Below are 21,718 nucleotides of genomic sequence, written 5' to 3' on the forward strand. Positions count from 1 at the left end.
CCGGGTCAGCCAGGATTTGGGGATGTTATGAGTTATTGGTTTAAGCCAGTCTCGAGACCGGTTGCTGATGTCATTGTGTGTTAGTGTGCAGAAGGAGACAAGAAGTGTCATTTGTGGACAGCGGTGGACCTGGCCTTCTTCATCATCATGGGTGTGATTGGCGGACTCCTGGGAGCAATGTTTAACTGTCTGAATAGGAGGCTGGCGAAGTATCGCATGCGCAATGTGCACCCCAAGGCCAAGTTTGTCCGGTAAGTGAGCAGAGCTAGTGTGGCTGAGAGAGTTGCTCAAACTCACAGCATTCACATATTAAACTCTGATCATATTCCAAATTGTTTTTATAAGCTATCGACCTTTTCCCCCCTCTCTCCTGATCACACTGACTCTTGCTGGGGTATAGTTCCACAGGGGCTGGTGGCACCCCACCCCCCACCCAATGCCTTACACTATATAGACGGTTGAATGTCAGCAGGCTATTCTACACGAGAGGCATCACAAGCGAGTCCATTCCTGACCTCAACCAATGTTCAAAGTATGGCTTCCAGCCTGCGTTGCTGGACCATGGCTGGGAACCCTGGCTGATTTTCTATCCCTTTCCCCCCACACCCCGAGTCTGCAACAGCACCCCTCAGAAGCAGTTCCTGCCTGAGATCAGCAACAATGTGCAACCCTCTCTGGGAGCTAGGTGTAAACTTGGTATTCCCTGCGTGTCACCTCAAATCTAGTCCCAGTGATGCAAATGCCTCAACTATTGGGTGTAACCTGCCTACAAGTGATTCTCATCCATTTGTGTTCTATTTAAGTTGAAATGTCATGTGAACGTTTGTGTCTCACCGTTGTCTCCACCTCCCTGTCCTCAGGGTCTTGGAGAGCCTGCTGGTTGCCATGGTGACAACGATGGTAATATTTCTAGCCTCCATGACACTGGGAGAATGCCGTGACATCCCTTCGCAACAGCACAGCAACAACGCAACACTACAGGTGAGTGTGTCACTCGCACTTTCACAATCACCGGAGGGGCTTTGAAACTTTTAAGAACATAAGAATTATGAGCAGGAGTAGGCCATACAGCCCTTCAAGTCTGCTCCGCCATTCAATGAGATCATGGCTGATCTTCGACCTCAACTCCACTTTCCAGCCCGATCGCCATAATCCTTTGATTCCCCCAGAGTCCAAAAACGTATCTATCTCAGCCATGAATATACTCAACAACTTAGCATCCGCAGCCCTTTGGGGTAGAAAATTCCAAAGATTCACAACCCTCTGAGTGAGGAAATTCCTTATCTCAGTCTTAAATGGCTGACCCCTTATTCTGAGACTATGCCCCCTCGTTCCCCTGGTTGGAAACAACCTTTCTGCATCTACCCTGTCAATCCCTTGCATAATCTTATGCATAGATTTCATGGCTTTGTTGTGCAATGATTGTTGGGGGAGGAGTGAGATGTTTTGGGTTCAACAAATTGTCTTCACTCATTTTGCTTTGTATCCGAGTGATTTGATGGAGACGATCACCTCTCTTCCGCTCCTGCCCTCGCTTGTTGCTGCTGTCTACACTTCCAGCAAGAATCGCATCAGGCTAACAGCCAACTGTGAGGTTCAAGCAAAGCAAGGAAGAGGCCTTTTTTTTTATGTATAGAAACATAGAAAATAGGTGCAGGAATAGGCCATTCAGCCCTTCGAGCCTGCACTGCCATTCAATAAGATCATGGCTGATCACTCCATCAGTACCCCTTTCCTGCTTTCTCTCCATACCCCTTGATCCCCTTTGCCGTCAGAGCCATATCTAACTCCCTCTTGAATATATCCAATGAACTGGCATCAACAACTCTCTGCGGCAGGGAATTCCACAGGTTAACAATTCTCTGAGTGAAGAAGTTTCTCCTCATCTCAGTCCTAAATGGCTTACCCTTATCCTAAGACTGTGTCCCATGGTTCTGGACTTCCCCAACATCAGGAACATTCTTCCCGCATCTAACCTGTCCAGTCCTGTCAGAATCTTATATGTTTCTATGAGATCCCCTCTCATCCTTCTAAACTCCAGTGAATAAACGCCCAGTTGATCCAGTATCTCCTCATATGACAGTCCAGCCATCCCTGGAATCAGTCTGGTGAATCTTCGCTGCGCTCCCTCAATAGCAAGAACGTCCTTCCTCAGATTAGGAAACTAAAATTGAACACAATGTACAAGATTATAGCTGTGCTGACATCATAGTCCCCGAGAACATCGTGAGTCAAAGTGTTGCTTTTATTGTAAGTTGTTTCTATTAAGCTAAACTGCCCTAAACAATTTCTGCTGATCTTGTGCTTCACAGTGCAGTGGGTCTAAATGCTGAGTACTGTGGTGCCCCAGCACTATACAGATGGAGTGATTAGTGTGTACGGGTATATTTGGTGAAAGATGTGCAGTATGCACGGAGGAGGGTTTGCTCGGTTCGTGGTCACACTCTTTAGTATGGAAGTTTTCCAATGCTCGCAAAATTTGAGGAGACACCAAATTTTTGCCCACGTGAAGGGCGAGGTGGTCAGAGAGCGCCTTCCCAGGGTGAGTCTTGAGAAATTCCTAGTGCTCGGCAGGACGGCTGCAGGAATCCTGAGCTCTGGCCGAGTGAGAGAAAAAAAAAAACACATGCGCACTCCACACGCCAACCCCACACAAGTTTGTTTTTCTATATTGAGACTAGTAGCTGTGTCAGAAGTGACGTGAATTCAGTGATCTGTTCACACGTTTGTCCTTTAAATGTTTGCTGTGTCAGTGTGGGGTTGAGAAATCGGCTTGTTCTAGCCGTCCCTGGTAGTTAGAGACTTTGCCACATTCGCTGTATGAAATGTAAAACTCTGTTATAAATGGGTGTCTGTGATGGGGCTGATCTGGTTCACGTTCAACAGTTCCTGTGACTGTGATCAAATCTTGTCTCTGTGCAGTGTTTTTTTATTGTACTTGGCTTTTTTCACTCAGCTATCTGAGGGGTATATAAATTCCAGCATCAAAACCTTCTTCTGTCCCAACCAAACCTACAATGACATGGCCACACTGTTCTTCAACCCACAAGAGACTGCCATTCTCCAGCTCTTCCACCAGGACGGTGAGTGACAGCAGGTTTGGTTTTATACAGTTCCTTTTGCATTAATTCTTGTTGCGTAATCCCCTCCCCCCAACCCCCCTGGGTCTGGTTCTGCGGGCGCTAACCTCTCACTTGGGTCTGGCTCCATAGACGGAGAGTGAAAATCTAGAATTCATCTCCCCTTGTCCCAAAAGCTCAGACTGGGGGTCAATTGAAATTTTCAAATCCGCGATTGATTATTTTTGTTGTACAAGTGTATTAAAGGTTAGGAACCAAGGCGAGTAGATGGACTTAAGATACAGATCAGCCATGATCTAATTGAATGATGGAACAGGCTCGAGAGGCTCAATGGCCTCCTGTTCCGATGCTCCTTCACTGGGATCTGATTCCACTGCTCAACCACGACTTTGGTCATTTTATCAGTCACAAATCAGGAGAACAGACTCTCCAATTTGGGTGATTTAGGCAGTTGAGATTTCTGTAATTGTCTATCTGGTCCAGATGTATATTCGAACTACGACAAAGACCGACTGTCCCAGCACCCCACACAATATTCCTATGATTTTAGAGCAATTGTTGGATCAGCTGAAAGATTTTGCTCTTTTGTTATTTGAACTATTTTACTGTTTTTATTTCTGCAGGAACCTTCAGTCCGGTGACTCTGAGCATTTTCTTTATTCTTTACTTTATTCTGGCCTGTTGGACATATGGTGTGTCAGTCCCCAGCGGGCTCTTCGTGCCCTCGCTCCTCTGTGGAGCTGCCTACGGCCGACTAGTGGCAAATATTCTGAAAACGTGAGTGATGCGGGAATAAGTTCAGTGTGATTGGTTTCCAAGCCCCGCTCCACTCGAGGTGACTGCCATTTGTCTGAGATTGTGCAAATGTTGGTGAAGTGTACTAAGTACATAAGAAATAGGAGCAGGAGTAGGCCATTTGGCCCCTCGAGCCTTCTCCGCCATTCAATAAGATCATGGCTGATCTAATCCTGGCCTCAACTCCACTTCCCCGCCCCTTCCCCATAACCCTTGACTTCCCCTATTGTTCAAAAATCTGTCTATCTCTGCCTTGAAATATATTCAATAACCCAGCCTCCACAGCTCTCTGAGGTAGAGAATCCCAAAGATTCACGACCCTCTGAGAGAAGAAATTCTTCCTCTTCTCCATCTTAAATGGGCGACCCCTTATTCTGAAATTATGTCCCCAGTTCTAAATTCCCCCATGAGGAGAAACATCCTCTCTGCATTTACCCTGTCAAGCCCCCCTCAGAATCTTGCATATTTCAATAAGATCGCCTCTTGTTCTTCTAAACTCCAATGAGTATAGGCCCAATCTTCACAACCTTTCCTCATTAGAACAACCCTTTACTCTCAGAAATCAACCTAGTGAACCTTCTCTGAACTGCCTCCAATGGAAGTATATCCCTCCTTAAATAAAGAGACCAAAACCATACGTAATACACCAGGTGTGGCCTCACCAATGCCCTGTACAATTGTACAGTACAGGTTGAACCTTCCTTATCTGGCACCCTCGGGTCCTGGCCTGTCCCGAACGAGGGATTTTGCCGGATATGGGGAGGTCACGTGTTTTGGTGGACTGAGCCTTTAAACGCAGTTGCTGGGGTAAGTGCGTGTGTGCTGATTGGCTGGACCGACTGTCAGTCAGTCAACCAGCCAATCAGTGTTCAGGGGGCCGCGAAGTGTCGGCGGGCCCCGGCAGGCTGAGAAGCACTGTGGGGAGGAGCATCGGCCCGAGGACTGTGGTTGCAGGAGTTCCAGCAGGGCGACGAGGAGGAGGCAGCCGATTGAGGAGAAAGATTATGTTGCTGAGTAGGATTTTGATGGCTGCGGTCTGCGCATGAGCCACCCGACGGCCAGAAATGGTCCCGGACGAGGGGTGGTGCCGGATAACGGAGTCCCATATAAGAGAGGTTCAATCTGTGCCACCAACGCTGTCTCTGCAAGATCCTGAAAATCCCCTGGAGGACAGAAGCACCAATGTCCGTGTTCTCGCTCAGGCCAACATCCCCAGCTTCGAAGCACTAACCACACTCGACCAGCTCCGTTGGGCGGGCCACATCGTCCACATCCCCGACACGAGACTCCCTAAGCAAGTGCTCCACTTGGAACTCCTACCCGGCAAGCGAGCCCAAGGTGGGCAGAGGAAACATTTCAAGGACACCCTCAAAGCCTCCTTGATGATTTGCAACATCCCCATCGGCACCTGCGAATCCCTGGCCCAAGACTGCCCAAATGGAGGAAGAGCATCCGGGAGGGCGCTGAACACCTCGAGTCTCGTCGCCGAGAGCATGCAGAAACCAAGTGCAGGCAGCGGGAGGAGCGTGCGACAAACCAGGCTCCCCACCCACCCATTTCTTCAACCACTGTCTGCCCCACCTGTGAGAGATTGTAATTCCTGCATTGAACTGTACAGCCCCCTGAGAACTCACTTTTAGAGTGGAAGCAAGTCTTCCTCGATTTCGAGAGACTGCCTATGATGATGTACTGTTGCAGCAAGACTTCCTTGCTTTTATACGCCATCCCCTTGCAATAAAGGCCAACATTCCATTTGCCTTCCTAATTACTTGCTGTACCTGCATACTAATTTTTTGTTTCATGTAGGCGGACATCGAGATCCTTCTGTCCTGCAGCATTCTGTAGTCTTTCTCCATTTAAATAATCTGCTTTTCTATTCTTCCTGCCAAAGTGGATAACCTCATGTTTTACTACATTATATTGCATCTGCCAAATTTTTGCCCACTCACTTAACCTATCTATATCCATTTGCAGACACTTTGTGTCCTCCACACAACTTGCTTTCCCACCTATCTTTGTATCGTCAGCAAATTTAGCGGGGGGTGGAGAACGGGGTCCGGTGGGGCTGGGGGTCATTGGGGATGCTAACAGCTTTTAACATTTTGTTAATAATCCAAGTCATTAATATAGATTGTAAATAGTTTAGTCCTCAGCACTGATCCCTGTTACAGTACTGATAACAGTTTGCCAACCTGAAAATAACCCATTTATCCCGATACTCTGTTTTCTGTTAGTTAGCCAATTCTCTATCCGTGCTAATATATTACCCCCAACCCCGTGAGCTCTTATCTTGTGCTGTAACCTTTTATGTGGCACCTTATCAAATGCCTTTTGGAAATCCAAATACACTACATCTACTGGTTCCTCTTGATCCACCCTGCTCGTTACATCCTCAAAGAACTCTTAATAAATTTGTCAAACATGATTTCCCTTTCATAAACCCATGTTGACTCTGTGTAGTGATTGTGGACAGGTATTTGTATCCAAAGCAGCAGTCACCAGTTGTGATATTCTGCCTTTCACACCCTGGCGTTGGGGCGGGGGGTGGAGAACGGGGTCCGGTGGGGCTGGGGGTCATTGGGGATGCGAACAGCTTTTAACATTTTTTTAATAATCTGTCCCAGGTTCATCGGGATGACCCACATCTATTCCGGCACCTTTGCTCTGGTCGGAGCGGCTGCGTTTCTCGGCGGGGTGGTCCGTATGACCATCAGTCTCACTGTCATTCTTATTGAATCAACCAATGAGATCACATACGGATTGCCCATCATGGTCACACTGATGGTATGTGCCTGTCGTGATGTCTGTACCCACATGGGAGGCAATAGAATGGCAATATACATGTGGTTACTGTGTTAAATGCTGAGATTAAGGGACAGTCCGAGATGAGGTACTAATGTGACAATCCCGGGGATATGTTAGAATTGTCTTGTAAATTTGTGCCCTCTTGATTGCAGCTACCCTTTTTGTGAATTGCGAGTGGGTGGGCTACCCAGAGCTGATGTTTCAGTGCCCAGTGAGGTGCCTCACAGCTCCAGGAGGGGCAGGGTAAAGATCACATTCGATATGTGCACGGTGCTAAGTGCCTTAGACTGTCGCTGTTGGCTGTGTTTTATCAGAGAATTCCATCTCTCTCCCTCTGTGTTTCACCAGGTGGCGAAGTGGACGGGCGATTTCTTCAATAAAGGGATTTACGACCTGCATGTGGAGCTCCGTGGTGTCCCGTTACTTGAGTGGGAGACTGAGGCTGAAATGGATAAGTAGGTGTTTATCGTTACTGACTCGCGTCAGATAAATTGATCAGTGTTATCAGTGAATCAGTTAGCAATTGATTGGATTTAATTTGAAATCAGTGTTTTTGTGTTTGAGAGAGCAGTGTCTGGCAATGCCCAGGGCTACTTCCTCTTGGATACTAAATCCTTCATCTTGACTGAATCCCTCTGGTGTGCTCATTGTTGCAGTTCATTACTTGAGTATTTAAATGGTTTGATAATCTGAGTGTTAAGAGAGTTCAGTGATGATGTGGAGAGACAGAACTTGCACCGGTTATTGAGACTCTTCTCCAGTGGTTACTGGTACGCCAGAGGTTTGATAGTTTATCGCTGAATGTCTGGATTGTTGTGCTGGGGGATCCCCTCCCTGGGTCAGAAATGGAGTTCTGCAATTCCACTTTGGGCAAGGAGTAACTGTTGAAACTGTGCAGCGGCTCCAGGCTGGCCACGCGGTGAGGCTAAGACAGAAACATTGTATAAGTACTTCTAAACCAATGTTCCCTCTAATTTCTTTTGGCCCTGTGCCGACCCTTTAAGTGGCGGCGCGGGCCATAAAAAATATCGTGCATGCGCAGTTTTTGTATTGAAAGCCATCTGCCCTGGAGCTTACAGGGAACATTGTGTTAAACCATATCTCTAAAGACTGGAGTTTGATTATATTTATGTTCAATCCCAGACTGACGGCCAGTGATATCATGGAGCCAAATCTAACCTATGTCTATCCACACACCCGAATCCAATCACTGGTCAGTATTCTGCGCACCACAGCACATCACGCATACCCTGTCGTCACCGAGAACAGAGGGAATGAGAAGGAGTTCATGAAGGGAAATATTCTCATCAGCAACAACATTAAGTTTAAGGTAAATTTACAGCAGTGTGATATCAACACACAACCGAGCATGGTGCAAGTGATGCCAACTGAAGCTACGATGCTGTGGAGCACAATCCCTCTCAGCTCATCAGAGTAAGTCCCCAAGAGCATCTGAGGCAATGACTAGGGCTCTCCCTGGCTGTGGGATTGCAATGGGAAACTGAAGAAGATGCAGAGATATGGTGAGAGAGCTGGGCAGTGGGATTACATTTAGATTGTTCAAGTGAAGAGCTGACAGACACTGGGTCAAATCATCATCTTTTGTGTTGTGGAATATTGAAGAAAATAAAGAAATAACTTGCATTTCTATCGCGCCTTTCACAACCTCAGACATCCCAGACCACTTTACAGCCAGTCAAGTACTTTTGAAGTGTAGTCACTGTTGTAATGTAGGAAATACGGCAGCCAATTTGAGCACAGTAAGCTCCCACAAACAGTGCTGAGATAAATTACTAAGTGATCTGTTTTAGTGCTGTTGGTTGAAGAATACATTTTTATTCCAAATGACTTGTCATTAGCCACAGTTCCAAGGTATGAAGTGACCAGTCGCTGGGCTGTATGCGATACTGACCATGCATGCCAACTTACTGACTGCCAGGACAAAGCCTGTGGTGTCTGAACTTTTTTCATTGACCTGTACGATTCAAATTCTCTGCAGTGGTGGTGGCAGCCACCAGAGTGCGCCTGTGATCTATTCCGACCAAGTTTTTCTAACATTTCCCTGCAATTGAAGTTCACACTTCTGTAATTACTCACACTTTTTGTGTCTGTCAGTGTGGTCGTTTGTTCAGTTACATATATATTATTTTACTTTGATTCGTTTGTTCCTGTTACTGAGTAAACTGAAAGCAACAACTTGGATTTTTATAATAGCTGGTATGTTTCTAGGTCTTTTCTAACCCCCTTACCACAGACTATTTCAGCTAATTTCATATAATTTCATATAATTGCTTTTGCAACTGAAATTACCCACTGGCTCAGTGAACTCTCGCTCCAGTCGTATCAAAGGATAAACAAGCGCATAAGGAACATTATAAAATGCAGTTATATATTTGTGTATTTATAGGTATATATTTACCTATTAATGGTTGTATATTAACACCAGTGAGCTAATCTTTTATAAATAATACTTTTCTTTTTATAGAATTTCTTCCCACTGTAGAAACCTAATGTAACTGTAAACAGTTTCAAACAAATTGTTTTTTTTGAGATTGACAAACAGACCCTTTAATTTGAATATCCTTGAAGTGTGACTGGGACTGCCTGGATTATGAATATCACAACACTTCAAATTTAAAAAGTAACGTCAGATTTGTACTGAAGCAATTGCAAGGCCTTTGTTTGTTTGTTTGTTTCTCTCCGGCCTGTAACTGACAAAACTTGCAACATTACATCAAAATAACCTTGATATTTTTTTTTGAAGTAACAAATATTCTTTAATAAACTTGATTACAAAGCCAAGTGTCAATCTTGCTCTTCACAGCGGTTAAATGTGACAAACTATCGCTTGGATCGTTTTTCTTTCTTCATGTCGGGCAAGAATTCAGATCTTCAATTTCGTTCAGAGTTTACATTGAAGGCAGAGCGTTACATCCACCAAGTGAAGCCATTTATTTTTGCAGCAGTTTGCAGGGAAAGAAAGACTTGCATTTCTATAGCGTCTTTCACGATCTTGGGGCATCCCAACACATTTCGCAGCCAATTAAGTACTTTTGAAATTCAGTTACTGTTGTAATGTAGGAAATGCAGCAGCCAATTTGTGCACAGTAAGCAACCAGCAATGTGATAATGACCAGATAATTTGTTTCTTAGCGATATGTGGGTCGGTGTCACATTTTGTTTGATGCTCCTGTGAAACGCTTTGAGGCGTTTTACTACTTTAAAGTTGCTGTATAAATGTAAATTGTTGTTGTGGTGTCGGACATTTCACCTTGCAGCCAAGCAACTCAGTTGGATCAGTAACTGCAAAAGTTAAATATGCACTTCAACTTGAAATGAAACTTAAAACTCGGTCATGGGAGATTCATGGCTTCCGGCATGTTCTGGGGTCGCGCTCCCAGCACGGTCGGGGGTCTAGGCTCTCGGCAAGGTCAGGGGTGACGGCATGGGCGGGCGTTGCGGGCCCCGGAATCATAGGGGGGTCGACGCTCCCAGTTACTTTGCCGTTTCGCTGCGTGTTGGGCCTCACGGTCTGTTCTGTCGCTGCAGAAATCGAGTATCCTGACTCGAGCAGGGGAGCAGCACAAGCGGAGCCAGTCAATGAAATCCTACCCATCCAGCGAGCTGAGGAACATGTGCGATGAGCTGGTGAACACTGAGGTTGCTGAAGATGGAGAGGACATGTTGCAACAGATGCTGGAGCGCAGGTTGGTGTGCGAGCGGTCAGTCTCTCTGCTTCACCCAGTCAGCGAGCGGCTTTAGTGGCCACTTTCTCACTAATCGAGCTACATTGTCCGGTGAGGTGTCAACCAGTGGGCTGTTTTCGTGACTCAGCAACTCCTAATACCACAGCTCATTAATGCATGGAGTGAGTGAGGAGCTTGTCCTCAGGGAGCCAGTGACATTTGGGGAATGAGCTTCCCTGTGTTGTGCCTGCACGTCTCGAAGAGACTTAACAGTAAGACTTGAGAACCGATCTGATCATCTTCCTGCCCCCTCCCCATTCCAGCGAATCATGTAGGAGAAACATCTAACTTTAATCCAACCTATTGATAGTGTGGGGGAGGGGGCCTGTGTCTCTGTGATGCTCAGATTTATTGAAGTAACTGGCAACACCGAAACAGCCTCAACCTTATGGCGGTAGGTGTCGTCTCTGAAAGTGCAGCAAATAGAGCAGCTCTGGGCTGAGTGACGGCTGTCACTGGGACGGTGGGTGACGGCTGTCACTGGGACGGTGGGTGACGGCTGTCACTGGGACGGTGGGTGACGGCTGTCACTGGGACGGTGGGTGACGGCTGTCACTGGGACGGTGGGTGACGGCTGTCACTGGGACGGTGGGTGACGGCTGTCACTGGGTGATGATGTAAGTGAGAAATGCCGGGTGAGCATCATGTTAGCTTTCATCTTCATCCTACCAAAATTACTTCAGTGCCAACTGACCCTTTGAGCGATCTGGTAGTCCCGGGATGTTTCAGGCAGAGCTTAGACTAATTTCACTGTGAATAAATCATTTTAAAATTGTTTTTGAAGCAATGTTATTTAATTTCTGAAGTAGTAATGGATTGAAGACCGCGTTCACACCCTGGGCTGTATTGGGATTTGTGGATGATAAGTGTGATGCAGGAAAGTGCTTTGGAGTAATGGAGCTCCACTGGTGTTTGAAATTTATCTGATTGAAAGCTTGATATTTATATATGTACATTAATATGCTTTTAACCGTCATCTTGTTCACATTCATATCCAAGTACGCACATATTTAGATGGTTTGTAACTGTCCTATTCACTATTCACTCTTGTACAAGTGTGCTCACTCAGTTCCTGACTGCTCTCCTGTTTGTACAGACATGCCCCCTATCCAAACCTTTACCCCGACCAGTCACCGAGTGAAGAATGGACAATGGAGGAGCGCTTCCGACCTTTAACCTTTCATGGCATCATTCTGCGATCGCAGCTGGTTACATTACTTGTACGTGGAGTTTGCTACTCGGAGACTCATTCAGTAAGTGTCTTTAAAAAAAAAAAAAACCTTTGCCTTTTCATGTGCATTTTATTATTCCTGGTGGTAAATTTTTGTGCTAATCAAAGTGAAGACTATTTTGCTCGGCAATGGAGCACCTCCCAGTGTCAGATGTCAAACACTCCCAGGTCCGGTACAGCACGGGTTAGATATGAGTGAACTCCCATTTGTTTGGAATTATATTGAGATGGCCCAACTCATTTCGTGAACTTTTTATGCTCAACACAATCAACACCCTCAGAATTCCCCGTCAGGATCCCTTTTAAAGAGGGAACAGTAGTCTGAGTGACCGACTTGAGTAATATTTGCAGAAAACTGGGGCCAGATCTTGTGATCAATCACTGTGGCAGGTCCAGGGAAAGCCTTGGGGAGGAAAGACAATGCACTTCATAAAAGGGGGTAAAGAATTTGGAGAAATTGGTGTAAGGATTGAATAAGGGTTCAACTCCTGTACAACAAGAAGGTTAAGAGACACAAAAATTGTTAGTGGAAAAAGGAAAGATAAGGCTTTAGAGAGGAAGATACAAGAATATAAGTAGAGGGATCATTAAGAGCGGGTGGATAGTATTGAAGTCAGTAGCTGCGTTGGCACAGCTTAGTGAACCAGTCGGGCTCGCAATAAACCTCGAGTAAATCAGAAATCGTAGCTGGAGATTTGGGCGAACGTACAGGTTCCCAGGAATATTATGATGTAAGTAAATGGATTTACTGGTTAGAACAAGGTTAGTAAAAGTTGCAAGAAATGTAAGGAACCATGAAACTAAATGGGGGCTAGCGACGGGTAACGAAGTTCGCGATGGACAATGTTGTAAGCTGCGCTGCCTCCTGCACAGCCCCAATGTGCAGCCCATTCAAATTTTTGCACATGTGCGGTATCTACATTATAGAAGCTTGCGAACGGCCTGCGCGGTACCTTGCGGATGCGCACAATCTAGCAGAAACATTGGCGACTGGTAACTGGGGGTTAGTGACTGGTAACAGGGATAGGGGATGCAAAGTACAAGTTGTACCTCTTTAGTCCGGAAACATCCCTGGTCCGGCATCAGTCCCGGCGTGGGTGGCGTCCCGCGTTGATTGAGATAAAAGCAGAGAAGTCTTGCTCCAACTGTACAGGGTATTGGTGAGGCCACACCTAGAGCACTGCGTACAGTTTTGGTCTCTGTATTTAAGGAAGGATATACTTGCATTGGAGGTTGTTCAGAGAAGGTTCACTCGATTGATTCCAGAGATGAGGGGGTTGACTTATGAAGAGAGGTTGAGTAGTTTGCGCCTATACTCATTGGAGTTCCGAAGAATGAGAAGTGATCTTATCGAAACATATAAGATAATGAAGGGGCTCGACAAGCTGGATGGAGAGAGGATATTTCCACTCGGGAAACTAAAACTAGGAGACATAGTCTCAGAATAAGGGGTCGCCCATTTAAAACTGAGATGAGGAGGAATTTCTTCGCTGAGGGTTGTAAATCAATGGAATTTTCTGCCCAGAGAGCTGTGGAGGCTGGGTCATTGAATATATTTAAGGTGAAGATAGACAGTTTTTTGAGCAATAAGGGAATAAAGGGTTATGGGGAGCGGGTAGGGAAGTGGAGCTGAGTCCACGATCTGCAGAGCCATGATCTTATTAAGTGGCAGAGCAGACTCGAGGGGCCAAATGGCTTACTCCTGCTCCTATTTATTATGTTCTTGTAAGCGGGTCGGGCAAGGAAAGGGAAGGGCAGGCAGCTGACTGAGGCGCTGAAGCTGGGCCTTGCCCCAGGCTCGCGCGCTCTCTCCCTCCGCCACTGCTCTCCGCTGCCATCGCGGCTCAGCGGGAGGTTCGGCGTCTTGCAGTTCAGCTCGCTCTCTCTCCCCCCCGTCCCGCCGCTTCTGTCCCCGCCGCGCCGCTTCTCTCCCTGCGCATGCGCAGAACACATCCGGGTCATTGACAGCAGCGTTGTCACTAGTTGACCTCCCGTGGTTCAGGAAATTTTCTGATCCGGCACCGGTCAGGTCCCAAGGGAGCTGAACCAGAGAGGTCCAACTGTAATGTTTTCTGGTATATTCCCGGTTTGTGATACGAGGTGAATTCACCAGGAGAATTGAGGATAGAAACAAGTGACAGGAAGTGCGTCTGTGGGAACTGTTGTTTGAGGGATGTACCACAGCCAAACCAAGTGGGAGCAAAGAGACTTGCAAGTAGCATTGAGGCAGCAATCAAAAATCCTTTAAACTAGATAGATGGGGTTTGGGCAGGTCGGTAATTGGATCCCAACTAGCACTGTTCGTAGGGAAGATTATCAGCAGGAGGGTGCAGACACAGGAAGATAGAGACATACATAAGCTGGAGACCAGGCAAAGACAGTCAGGCGGGGCCATGAAAAGAGGCCGATTTGCACTAACACATTTATGCATGAATGGTAAAAGCTTTGGAAATAAAATTATGCACTTGGTGACAGTTGTTGCATTGTGGAACTACAATGGTAGTGTGAGTATCAGAAACATCGCTAAGTCCAAAGTATGGTATTGAATATAATTGACTGGGGTGCCTTCAGAAAAGGAGGTGGTGCAGCCCGATATATCAGGGACTCCTGGGAGATAAGTGAAGTTGATCCTGTAGAAGGTAAAAAGCTAGGCAATGAACGTCTCTGGTTAGATATTGCTACTGTATAAAACTCCAGTCTTAATCCTAGGTAACCAAGGCCAAATAGAAAGATTGATGGTTTGCCCTAAGAAAATATAAGGGTTTGAGAGAACAGGAGAGTTATTTTAATGGCAAATTTCATTTGGCCACACATATTTTGATGAAATCCAAATAGTTAAGAGTTGGTAAATGTACTATATGACTGCTTCATAATCCATGTGTCAGGGAGCCAGGAGAGGCAGCTGATCTTGATTTGGTACTCGTGAATGACTCCGACATCAGACAGAGGTGATCTTATTGAAATGTGTAAGATTCTGAGGGGGACTTGACAGGGTCGATAGAGAGAGGATGTTTCCCCTCGTGGGGAAATCGAGAACTAGGGGGCATCGTTTCAGAATAAGGAGTCACCCATTTAAAACGGAAATGAAGAGGAATTTCTTCTGAGGGTCATGAATCTTTGGAATTCTCTACGCCAGAGAGCTGTGGAGGCTGGGTCATTGAATATATTCAAGGCGGAGATAGACAGATTTTTGAATAAGGAAGTCGAGGGATTATGTGGAGTGGGCAGGGAAGTGACGTTGAGGTCAGGATCAGATCAGCCATGACCTTATTGAATGGCAGAGCAGGCTCGAGGGGCCAAATGGCCGACTCCTACTTCTATTTCTTATATTATGATGTTAAAACCTACCTCTGACCAAATTTTTGGTCATCTGCCATAATTTCTTATCTGGCTCGGTGTCAAAATTATTTTTTGTCTTGTAACACTCCTGTGAAGTGCCTTAGAACAATTTACTAAATCAAAGGCACTATATAAATACAAGTAGTTGTTTTACAGAATGCATCGCCTCAGGGAAGAGTCATTCACAACCATTGCAGGGCATTTTTTATTCTTGGGGTGTTGGTTATGCTGTTAAGGCTCCATTTACTGGTCATCCTGAGTTGCCCTGAGATGATGATGGGCCTTCTTGAACCACTGTAGTCCTCGTGCTGAAGGTGCTCCCACAATGGTGTTAAGTAGGGAATTACCAGCATTAATTTAAGCCTACCTCATCGAGTTTAACTGCTCACTCGTAACTGATAAACAAATATTTTACTTGATATATATGCTTTTTAAAAATGTTAGTAAAGGTACTAGTGGCTTTTAAATTTTACTTGCAGCATATTTATTTAGACTGTACATAAACTCAGGAGTGCAGACCCATTTTCCAGTTGTACACTAATCTACTACCCGTTCTTCGTTAAGCAGCTGGTCTCGTTTAGTGCCAAATTGTTGCACACGTGGTCCAAAGAATATAAAATGTGATTTCTTTAATCATGCTTACTGCTCAGCATTAATTCCTAACAGGATTGTATCTTGTTCTCGTGGGCTCAGCACTATTGTGACCTTCACTACTGACTTTGACGAGAGAAATAAAAGAAGCCTCTGAAGTACAGTTCATCTAAATTAACTGTGGATAAACTGCATGCAGATGTTGTGTGTAAAACTTTAAAGAATAATGTTGAGCATGCAGGAAAAATACAGATCTAAAGGAGGGGACACACTCCATGAATGGTTTTGAAATAGCCAAAGATGAAGTTGATAGACTGGAGTCTTAGTAGACTTAACGTGTCCAGCCAATGCAGAGCAGCAATCGAAAAGCCAAAAGAATGTTGAACTATGTAGCCAACACTGAATGCGTCCGAATCAGTCCTGGTCAGACTACAGACTATTCTGGTCAGATCACCTCATGTCTAATTCTGATCGTGTGCAGACAGAAGTTGTGAGGCTGATCCCCAGGATCGCAGATCTGAGTTATCAGGAGAAACTTTGTATTTTGAGCTTTGAAAGGAGGCATCTGAGAGCTCCAAGATAGTCAATGTCACGGAAAAAGTAAATATGGAATATTAAATAGCGAATCAGACAAGGAGACCCAGCTTCAAACTAGTAACGGATAGATTTTGGACCCACACCAGGATGTTCTTCGCACAGAATGGACTCGCGGGCAGTGTGGGGGAGGAGAAACCCAGAAACAATTAGATGCAGTAATGGGTAGACATTGGGTCATTCTGGATGAATGACCTAAGATGGGCCGAATAGTGCATCTTGTCCGTAATTATCTTGTGTTGGTCATTTCTGTTTTATTGCGGAAGCTTCTGGACCACTCAGCACTTAAGTCTCGCTCTGTGTTTCAGAGTTCGACGCAATCACGGCTGTCCTACTCTGAGATGACTGAAGATTATCCGCGATACCCTGACATTCATGACCTTGATCTGACCCTCCTTAACCCGCGTATGATTGTGGTAAGTGTTTGTTGAGGCCGCGGGTGTAAGTGGAGTGGGGACCAGCAGCTACTAGTTTTGTGTCGCAGTGCACAGAGAGCTTGGTCTGACGCTCAATCATTTTTGTAACGTGGAGACCCGGGCTTGTGCCGAGCATCGGGTGCAATTTTGCGTCGTTGAAGGTGGTTGATTTCCCCCCTCCCCCATTGCCAGTCCTTGCTGTTGGTTTATACAAGATTCTCTTACTGGCCATTGGAGACACGAGAGCTTTAATCTAGCAGCTGAACATGAGCCTTTAAATAGCTGCTTCATACCAAGCATTGGCCATTCCTGCAGGCTTTGCACTTTGCTAAATTCACTCACACTACAGCTTGTTTATTTGCTCTTTATTTTTTTTGAACATTTATAGTGTAAAACTGGTTTAGCCATTCATCGCCAGATCTGGCTGGATCTCATTTCAGGTCCAGCTCTCCTCTGCCAAAACGACTCATTATTCCAGGATCATCCTGGAATGCAAAGATAATCCTCGGCTTATCTTCTCCACTGCCAACCATCTCCTCTGCCCCCTCCAGCCTCACCTCCAACAATAAGTGCGAGGAGCTCATGGACTTCTTTGTCATTAAGATTGAGACCATCTGTTCAGCTGCCTCTGGTACTTCCCTCCCTTCCCCTCGCCCACCAAGCCAAACTTACTCTAGCCCTGAACCAGTGACTTTCTCGAGTTTATCTCCTGTCTGCCCTCTCCAAACTCATCTTGTCCATGAGCCCCGAATCCTGATCCCTCAACCCTATTCCCACTGACCAGCCAACTTTCCTTCCTGGTCCCTATGCTAGCTGATATTGTTAAGTTTCCTTTCCTCAGGTACTGTTCCCCTCACCTTCAAATCACTCCCTTCCTCAAAAAAAACTCCTTTCACACTGCCGCCCTATCTCAACCTCCCTTTCCCCTCCAGATTCCTTGAATTTATTGTTGCCTCCAAAATCCGTGCCCAACTCTCCCATAACTCCATGTCTGAACCTCTCCAATTAGGTTTCCGCCCCTGCCACAGCTCTGAAACAGCCCTTATGAAAGTCATCCTCTGTGACTGTGAACATGGTGAACTCTCCCGCTTCATCCTTCTCGACCAGTCTGCAGCCTTCAACATGGTTGACCACACCACCTTCCTCCAATGCCTCTCCTCCATTGTCTAGCTGGGTGGGACTGCTTTCCGCACTGCCACCTCTGGTGTTCCCCAAGGATCTATCCTTGACCCTCCACCCCCCCCCCGCCCAAAACCCTCATTTCTCATCTACGGCTGCCCCTTGGCGACATCATCCAAAAATACGTCCGGTTCCACATGTATGCTGACGACACCCAGCTTTACCTCAGCACCACCTCTCTCGATCCTTCCACTGTCTCATTTGTCACATTGTTTGTCCGACATTCAGTATTGGATGAACTGAAATTTCCCCCAATTAAATATTGGGAAGACTGAAGCCATTGTCCAAACTCATTCCCTCGTAACCGACTCGATCCCTCTCCCTGGTCACTGCCTGAAGCTCAACCAGACTGGTTGCAGTCTTGTGTCCTATGTGACCCCAAGCTGAGCTGCGACACCCTATCCTCTTCATCACCAAGACCTCCAACTTTCACCTCTAATATCGCCCGTCTCCGCCCTTGCCTTAGCCCATCTGCTACTGAAATTCTCATCCATGCTTTTGTTACTTCCAGACTTGACCATTCCAGCACGCTCCTGGCTGGCCTCCGCTCTTTCACTCTCCATAAACTTGAGCTCAACCAACACTCTGCTGCCCACATTCTAACTTGCACCAAGTCTTGTTCCCTCATTGCGTCCCTCCATCTCAATACAACCCCTCAAGGAACTCTGCGTTCCTCCAACTCTGGCTGCTTGCGCATTCCCCCTTCCTTCGCCCCACTGTTAGCAATTGTGCCTTCAGCCATTTAGGCCCTAGGCTCCAGAATTCCTTCCAAAAACTTCTCCACTTTTTCCTTTAAGATGTTGCTTAAAACCTACCTCTGACCAAGCTTTTAGTCTCCCATCCTAATACCACCTCCTTTGGCTTGATGTTAATTTTTGTTTGATAACACTCCTGTGAAGTACCTTGGGATGTCAAAGGTGCTATATAAATGGAAGTTGTTGATGAATTAGGAAAAAGTAATTGTCTTCTGGGCCAGGGCAGAAAGCAGAAGTGAGTTTGATTTAAGGATGCCCTTATTTGTACTGCAAAAATGGCCACCATGCACCACCCTTTGTCTGTGATTGGTCCCCTTGGAGGATATGCCACACCCTGAAGTTTCACTGGAATGTGTAACTGGAACCACCCATCCCAAGGTCTCACTGACTTTGCAAAATGTAACTCGATCCACTTTGACTTCCTGAAGTGTCAGAGGACAGAGCTCCCCAGAAAACAGCAAGGGCCAACCAAAGTCCCCTACCCCAGCCAAAGTGCCTCACCCCAGTCCGTGCATGTCTCCCCTTGTCGAAGTGCCTTACCCCAGTCCGTGCATGTCTCCCCTTGTCGAAGTGCCTTACCCCAGTCCGTGCATGCCCCCCCCTCCCCCCCCCTGCCAAAGTGCCGTACCCCAGTGCAAATGCATCCTTCCCCATCCTTCCCCATCCTCCCACACCACCCCACCATAGATGGGGCAGGCATTATGTATGGATTGTTAACAGGTTTATTGGGTATGGTGAATAGTGACAGTGTCGTGTCTTCTGGATATCATCCACTCCAACGATGTCCCTTATAAGTGGTTGGAAGAACGTGATTCCGAGTTCCCCCTCTTCCGTCCGATCCTCCCCACTCTCTCTCTCTCTTCCCCCACCCTCTCTCTTCCCCTGGCCCTCCCCTCTCTCTCTCTCTCTCTCTCTCTCTCTCTCTCTCTCTCTTCCCCAGCCCCCTCTCTCTCTCACTCCTCTCTCTCTCTTTCTCTCTCTCTCTCTTTTTTCCCAAGGCCCCCCTCTCTCTCTCTCCTCTTCCCCCGGCCCCCTTCTCTCTCTCTCACTCTCTCTCACTCTCTCTCTCTCTCTCTCTCTCTCTCTTACTCCGCCCTCTTCCCCCGGCCCTTCTCTCTCTCTCTCTCTCTCTCTCTCTCTCTCTCTCTCTCTCTCTCTCTCTCTCCCTCCCTCCCTCTCTCTCTCTCTCTCTCTCTCTCCCTCCCTCCCTTCGGCCCTCCTCTCTCTCTCTCTCTCTCCCTCCTTCGGCCCTCCTCTCTCCCTCCCTTCGGCCCTCCTCTCTCTCTCTCTCTCTCTCTCTCTCTCTCTCTCTCTCTCTCTCTCTCTCTCTCTCTCTCTCTCTCCTTCGGCCTTCCTCTCTCTCTCTCGGCCCTCCTCTCTCTCTTTCTCTCCCCTCTCCCCTCGGCCCTCCTCTCTCTCGCCCCTCGGCACTCCTCTCTCTCTCTCTCCCCCCTCGGCCTTCCTCTCTCTCTCTCTCTCCCCCCCCTCGGCCCTCCTCTCTCTCTCTCTCTCCATCTCTCTCTCTCTCTCTCTCTCTCTCTCTCTCTCTCTCACTACCCTCTTCCCCCGGCCCCCCCTCCCTCTCTCTCTCTCCCTCCCTCTCTCTCCCTCACTCTCTCTCCCTCACTCTCTCTCCCTCACTCTCTCTCCCTCACTCTCTCTCCCTCACTCTCTCTCCCTCACTCTCTCTCCCTCACTCTCTCTCCCTCACTCTCTCTCCCTCACTCTCTCTCCCTCACTCACTCTCTCCCTCACTCACTCTCTCTCCCTCACTCACTCTCTCGCCCTCACTCACTCTCTCGCCCTCACTCACTCTCTCGCCCTCACTCACTCTCTCGCCCTCACTCACTCTCTCGCCCTCACTCACTCTCTCGCCCTCACTCACTCTCTCGCCCTCACTCACTCTCTCGCCCTCACTCACTCTCTCGCCCTCACTCACTCTCTCGCCCTCACTCACTCTCTCGCCCTCACTCACTCTCTCGCCCTCACTCTCTCGCCCTCACTCTCTCGCCCTCACTCTCTCGCCCTCACTCTCTCGCCCTCACTCTCTCGCCCTCACTCTCTCGCCCTCACTCGCCTCTCGCCCTCACTCTCTCGCCCTCACTCTCTCGCCCTCACTCTCTCGCCCTCACTCTCTCGCCCTCACTCTCTCGCCCTCGCTCTCTCGCCCTCGCTCTCTCGCCCTCGCTCTCTCGCCCTCGCTCTCTCGCCCTCGCTCTCTCGCCCTCGCTCTCTCGCCCTCGCTCTCTCGCCCTCGCTCTCTCGCCCTCGCTCTCTCGCCCGCCCTCGCTCTCTCGCCCGCCCTCGCTCTCTCGCCCGCCCTCGCTCTCTCGCCCGCCCTCGCTCTCTCGCCCGCCCTCGCTCTCTCGCCCGCCCTCGCTCTCTCGCCCCTCGCTCTCTCGCCTCGCTCGCCTCGCTCTCTCGCCCTCGCTCTCTCGCCCTCGCTCTCTCGCCCTCGCTCTCTCGCCCTCGCTCTCTCGCCCTCGCTCTCTCGCCCTCGCTCTCTCGCCCTCGCTCTCTCGCCCTCGCTCTCTCGCCCTCGCTCTCTCGCCCTCGCTCTCTCGCCCTCGCTCTCTCGCCCTCGCTCTCTCGCCCTCGCTCTCTCGCCCTCGCTCTCTCGCCCTCGCTCTCTCGCCCTCGCTCTCTCGCCCTCGCTCTCTCGCCCTCGCTCTCTCGCCCTCGCTCTCTCGCCCTCGCTCTCTCGCCCTCGCTCTCTCGCCCTCGCTCTCTCGCCCTCGCTCTCTCGCCCTCGCTCTCTCGCCCTCGCTCTCTCGCCCTCGCTCTCTCGCCCTCGCTCTCTCGCCCTCGCTCTCTCGCCCTCGCTCTCTCGCCCTCGCTCTCTCGCCCTCGCTCTCTCGCCCTCGCTCTCTCGCCCTCGCTCTCTCGCCCTCGCTCTCTCGCCCTCGCTCTCTCGCCCTCGCTCTCTCGCCCTCGCTCTCTCGCCCTCGCTCTCTCGCCCTCGCTCTCTCGCCCTCGCTCTCTCGCCCTCGCTCTCTCGCCCTCGCTCTCTCGCCCTCGCTCTCTCGCCCTCGCTCTCTCGCCCTCGCTCTCTCGCCCTCGCTCTCTCGCCCTCGCTCTCTCGCCCTCGCTCTCTCGCCCTCGCTCTCTCGCCCTCGCTCTCTCGCCCTCGCTCTCTCGCCCTCGCTCTCTCGCCCTCGCTCTCTCGCCCTCGCTCTCTCGCCCTCGC

At 48.3% G+C, this 21,718-nt stretch overlaps 1 protein-coding gene across 3 annotated transcripts in view; it reads left to right on the forward strand.

The window, feature by feature from the left end:
- clcn6 (chloride channel 6) overlaps positions 1-21,718 on the forward strand; it is a 72,735-nt gene that overhangs the window by 42,698 nt on the left and 8,319 nt on the right. For 2 of the 3 annotated variants that reach the window (XM_070860363.1, XM_070860365.1), the window contains exons 12-21: positions 85-251; positions 861-981; positions 2,957-3,083; positions 3,704-3,857; positions 6,500-6,659; positions 7,029-7,135; positions 7,824-8,010; positions 10,230-10,387; positions 11,523-11,679; positions 16,490-16,597. In XM_070860363.1, coding sequence (XP_070716464.1) covers positions 85-251; positions 861-981; positions 2,957-3,083; positions 3,704-3,857; positions 6,500-6,659; positions 7,029-7,135; positions 7,824-8,010; positions 10,230-10,387; positions 11,523-11,679; positions 16,490-16,597 — 1,446 coding nt within the window. The remainder of the gene's footprint in view (positions 1-84; positions 252-860; positions 982-2,956; positions 3,084-3,703; positions 3,858-6,499; positions 6,660-7,028; positions 7,136-7,823; positions 8,011-10,229; positions 10,388-11,522; positions 11,680-16,489; positions 16,598-21,718) is intronic. The other variant, XM_070860364.1, reaches the window with a different exon arrangement.

Source organism: Pristiophorus japonicus, chromosome 18 (genome assembly GCF_044704955.1).
Source record: "Pristiophorus japonicus isolate sPriJap1 chromosome 18, sPriJap1.hap1, whole genome shotgun sequence".
Classification (NCBI taxonomy): Eukaryota; Metazoa; Chordata; class Chondrichthyes; family Pristiophoridae; genus Pristiophorus; species Pristiophorus japonicus.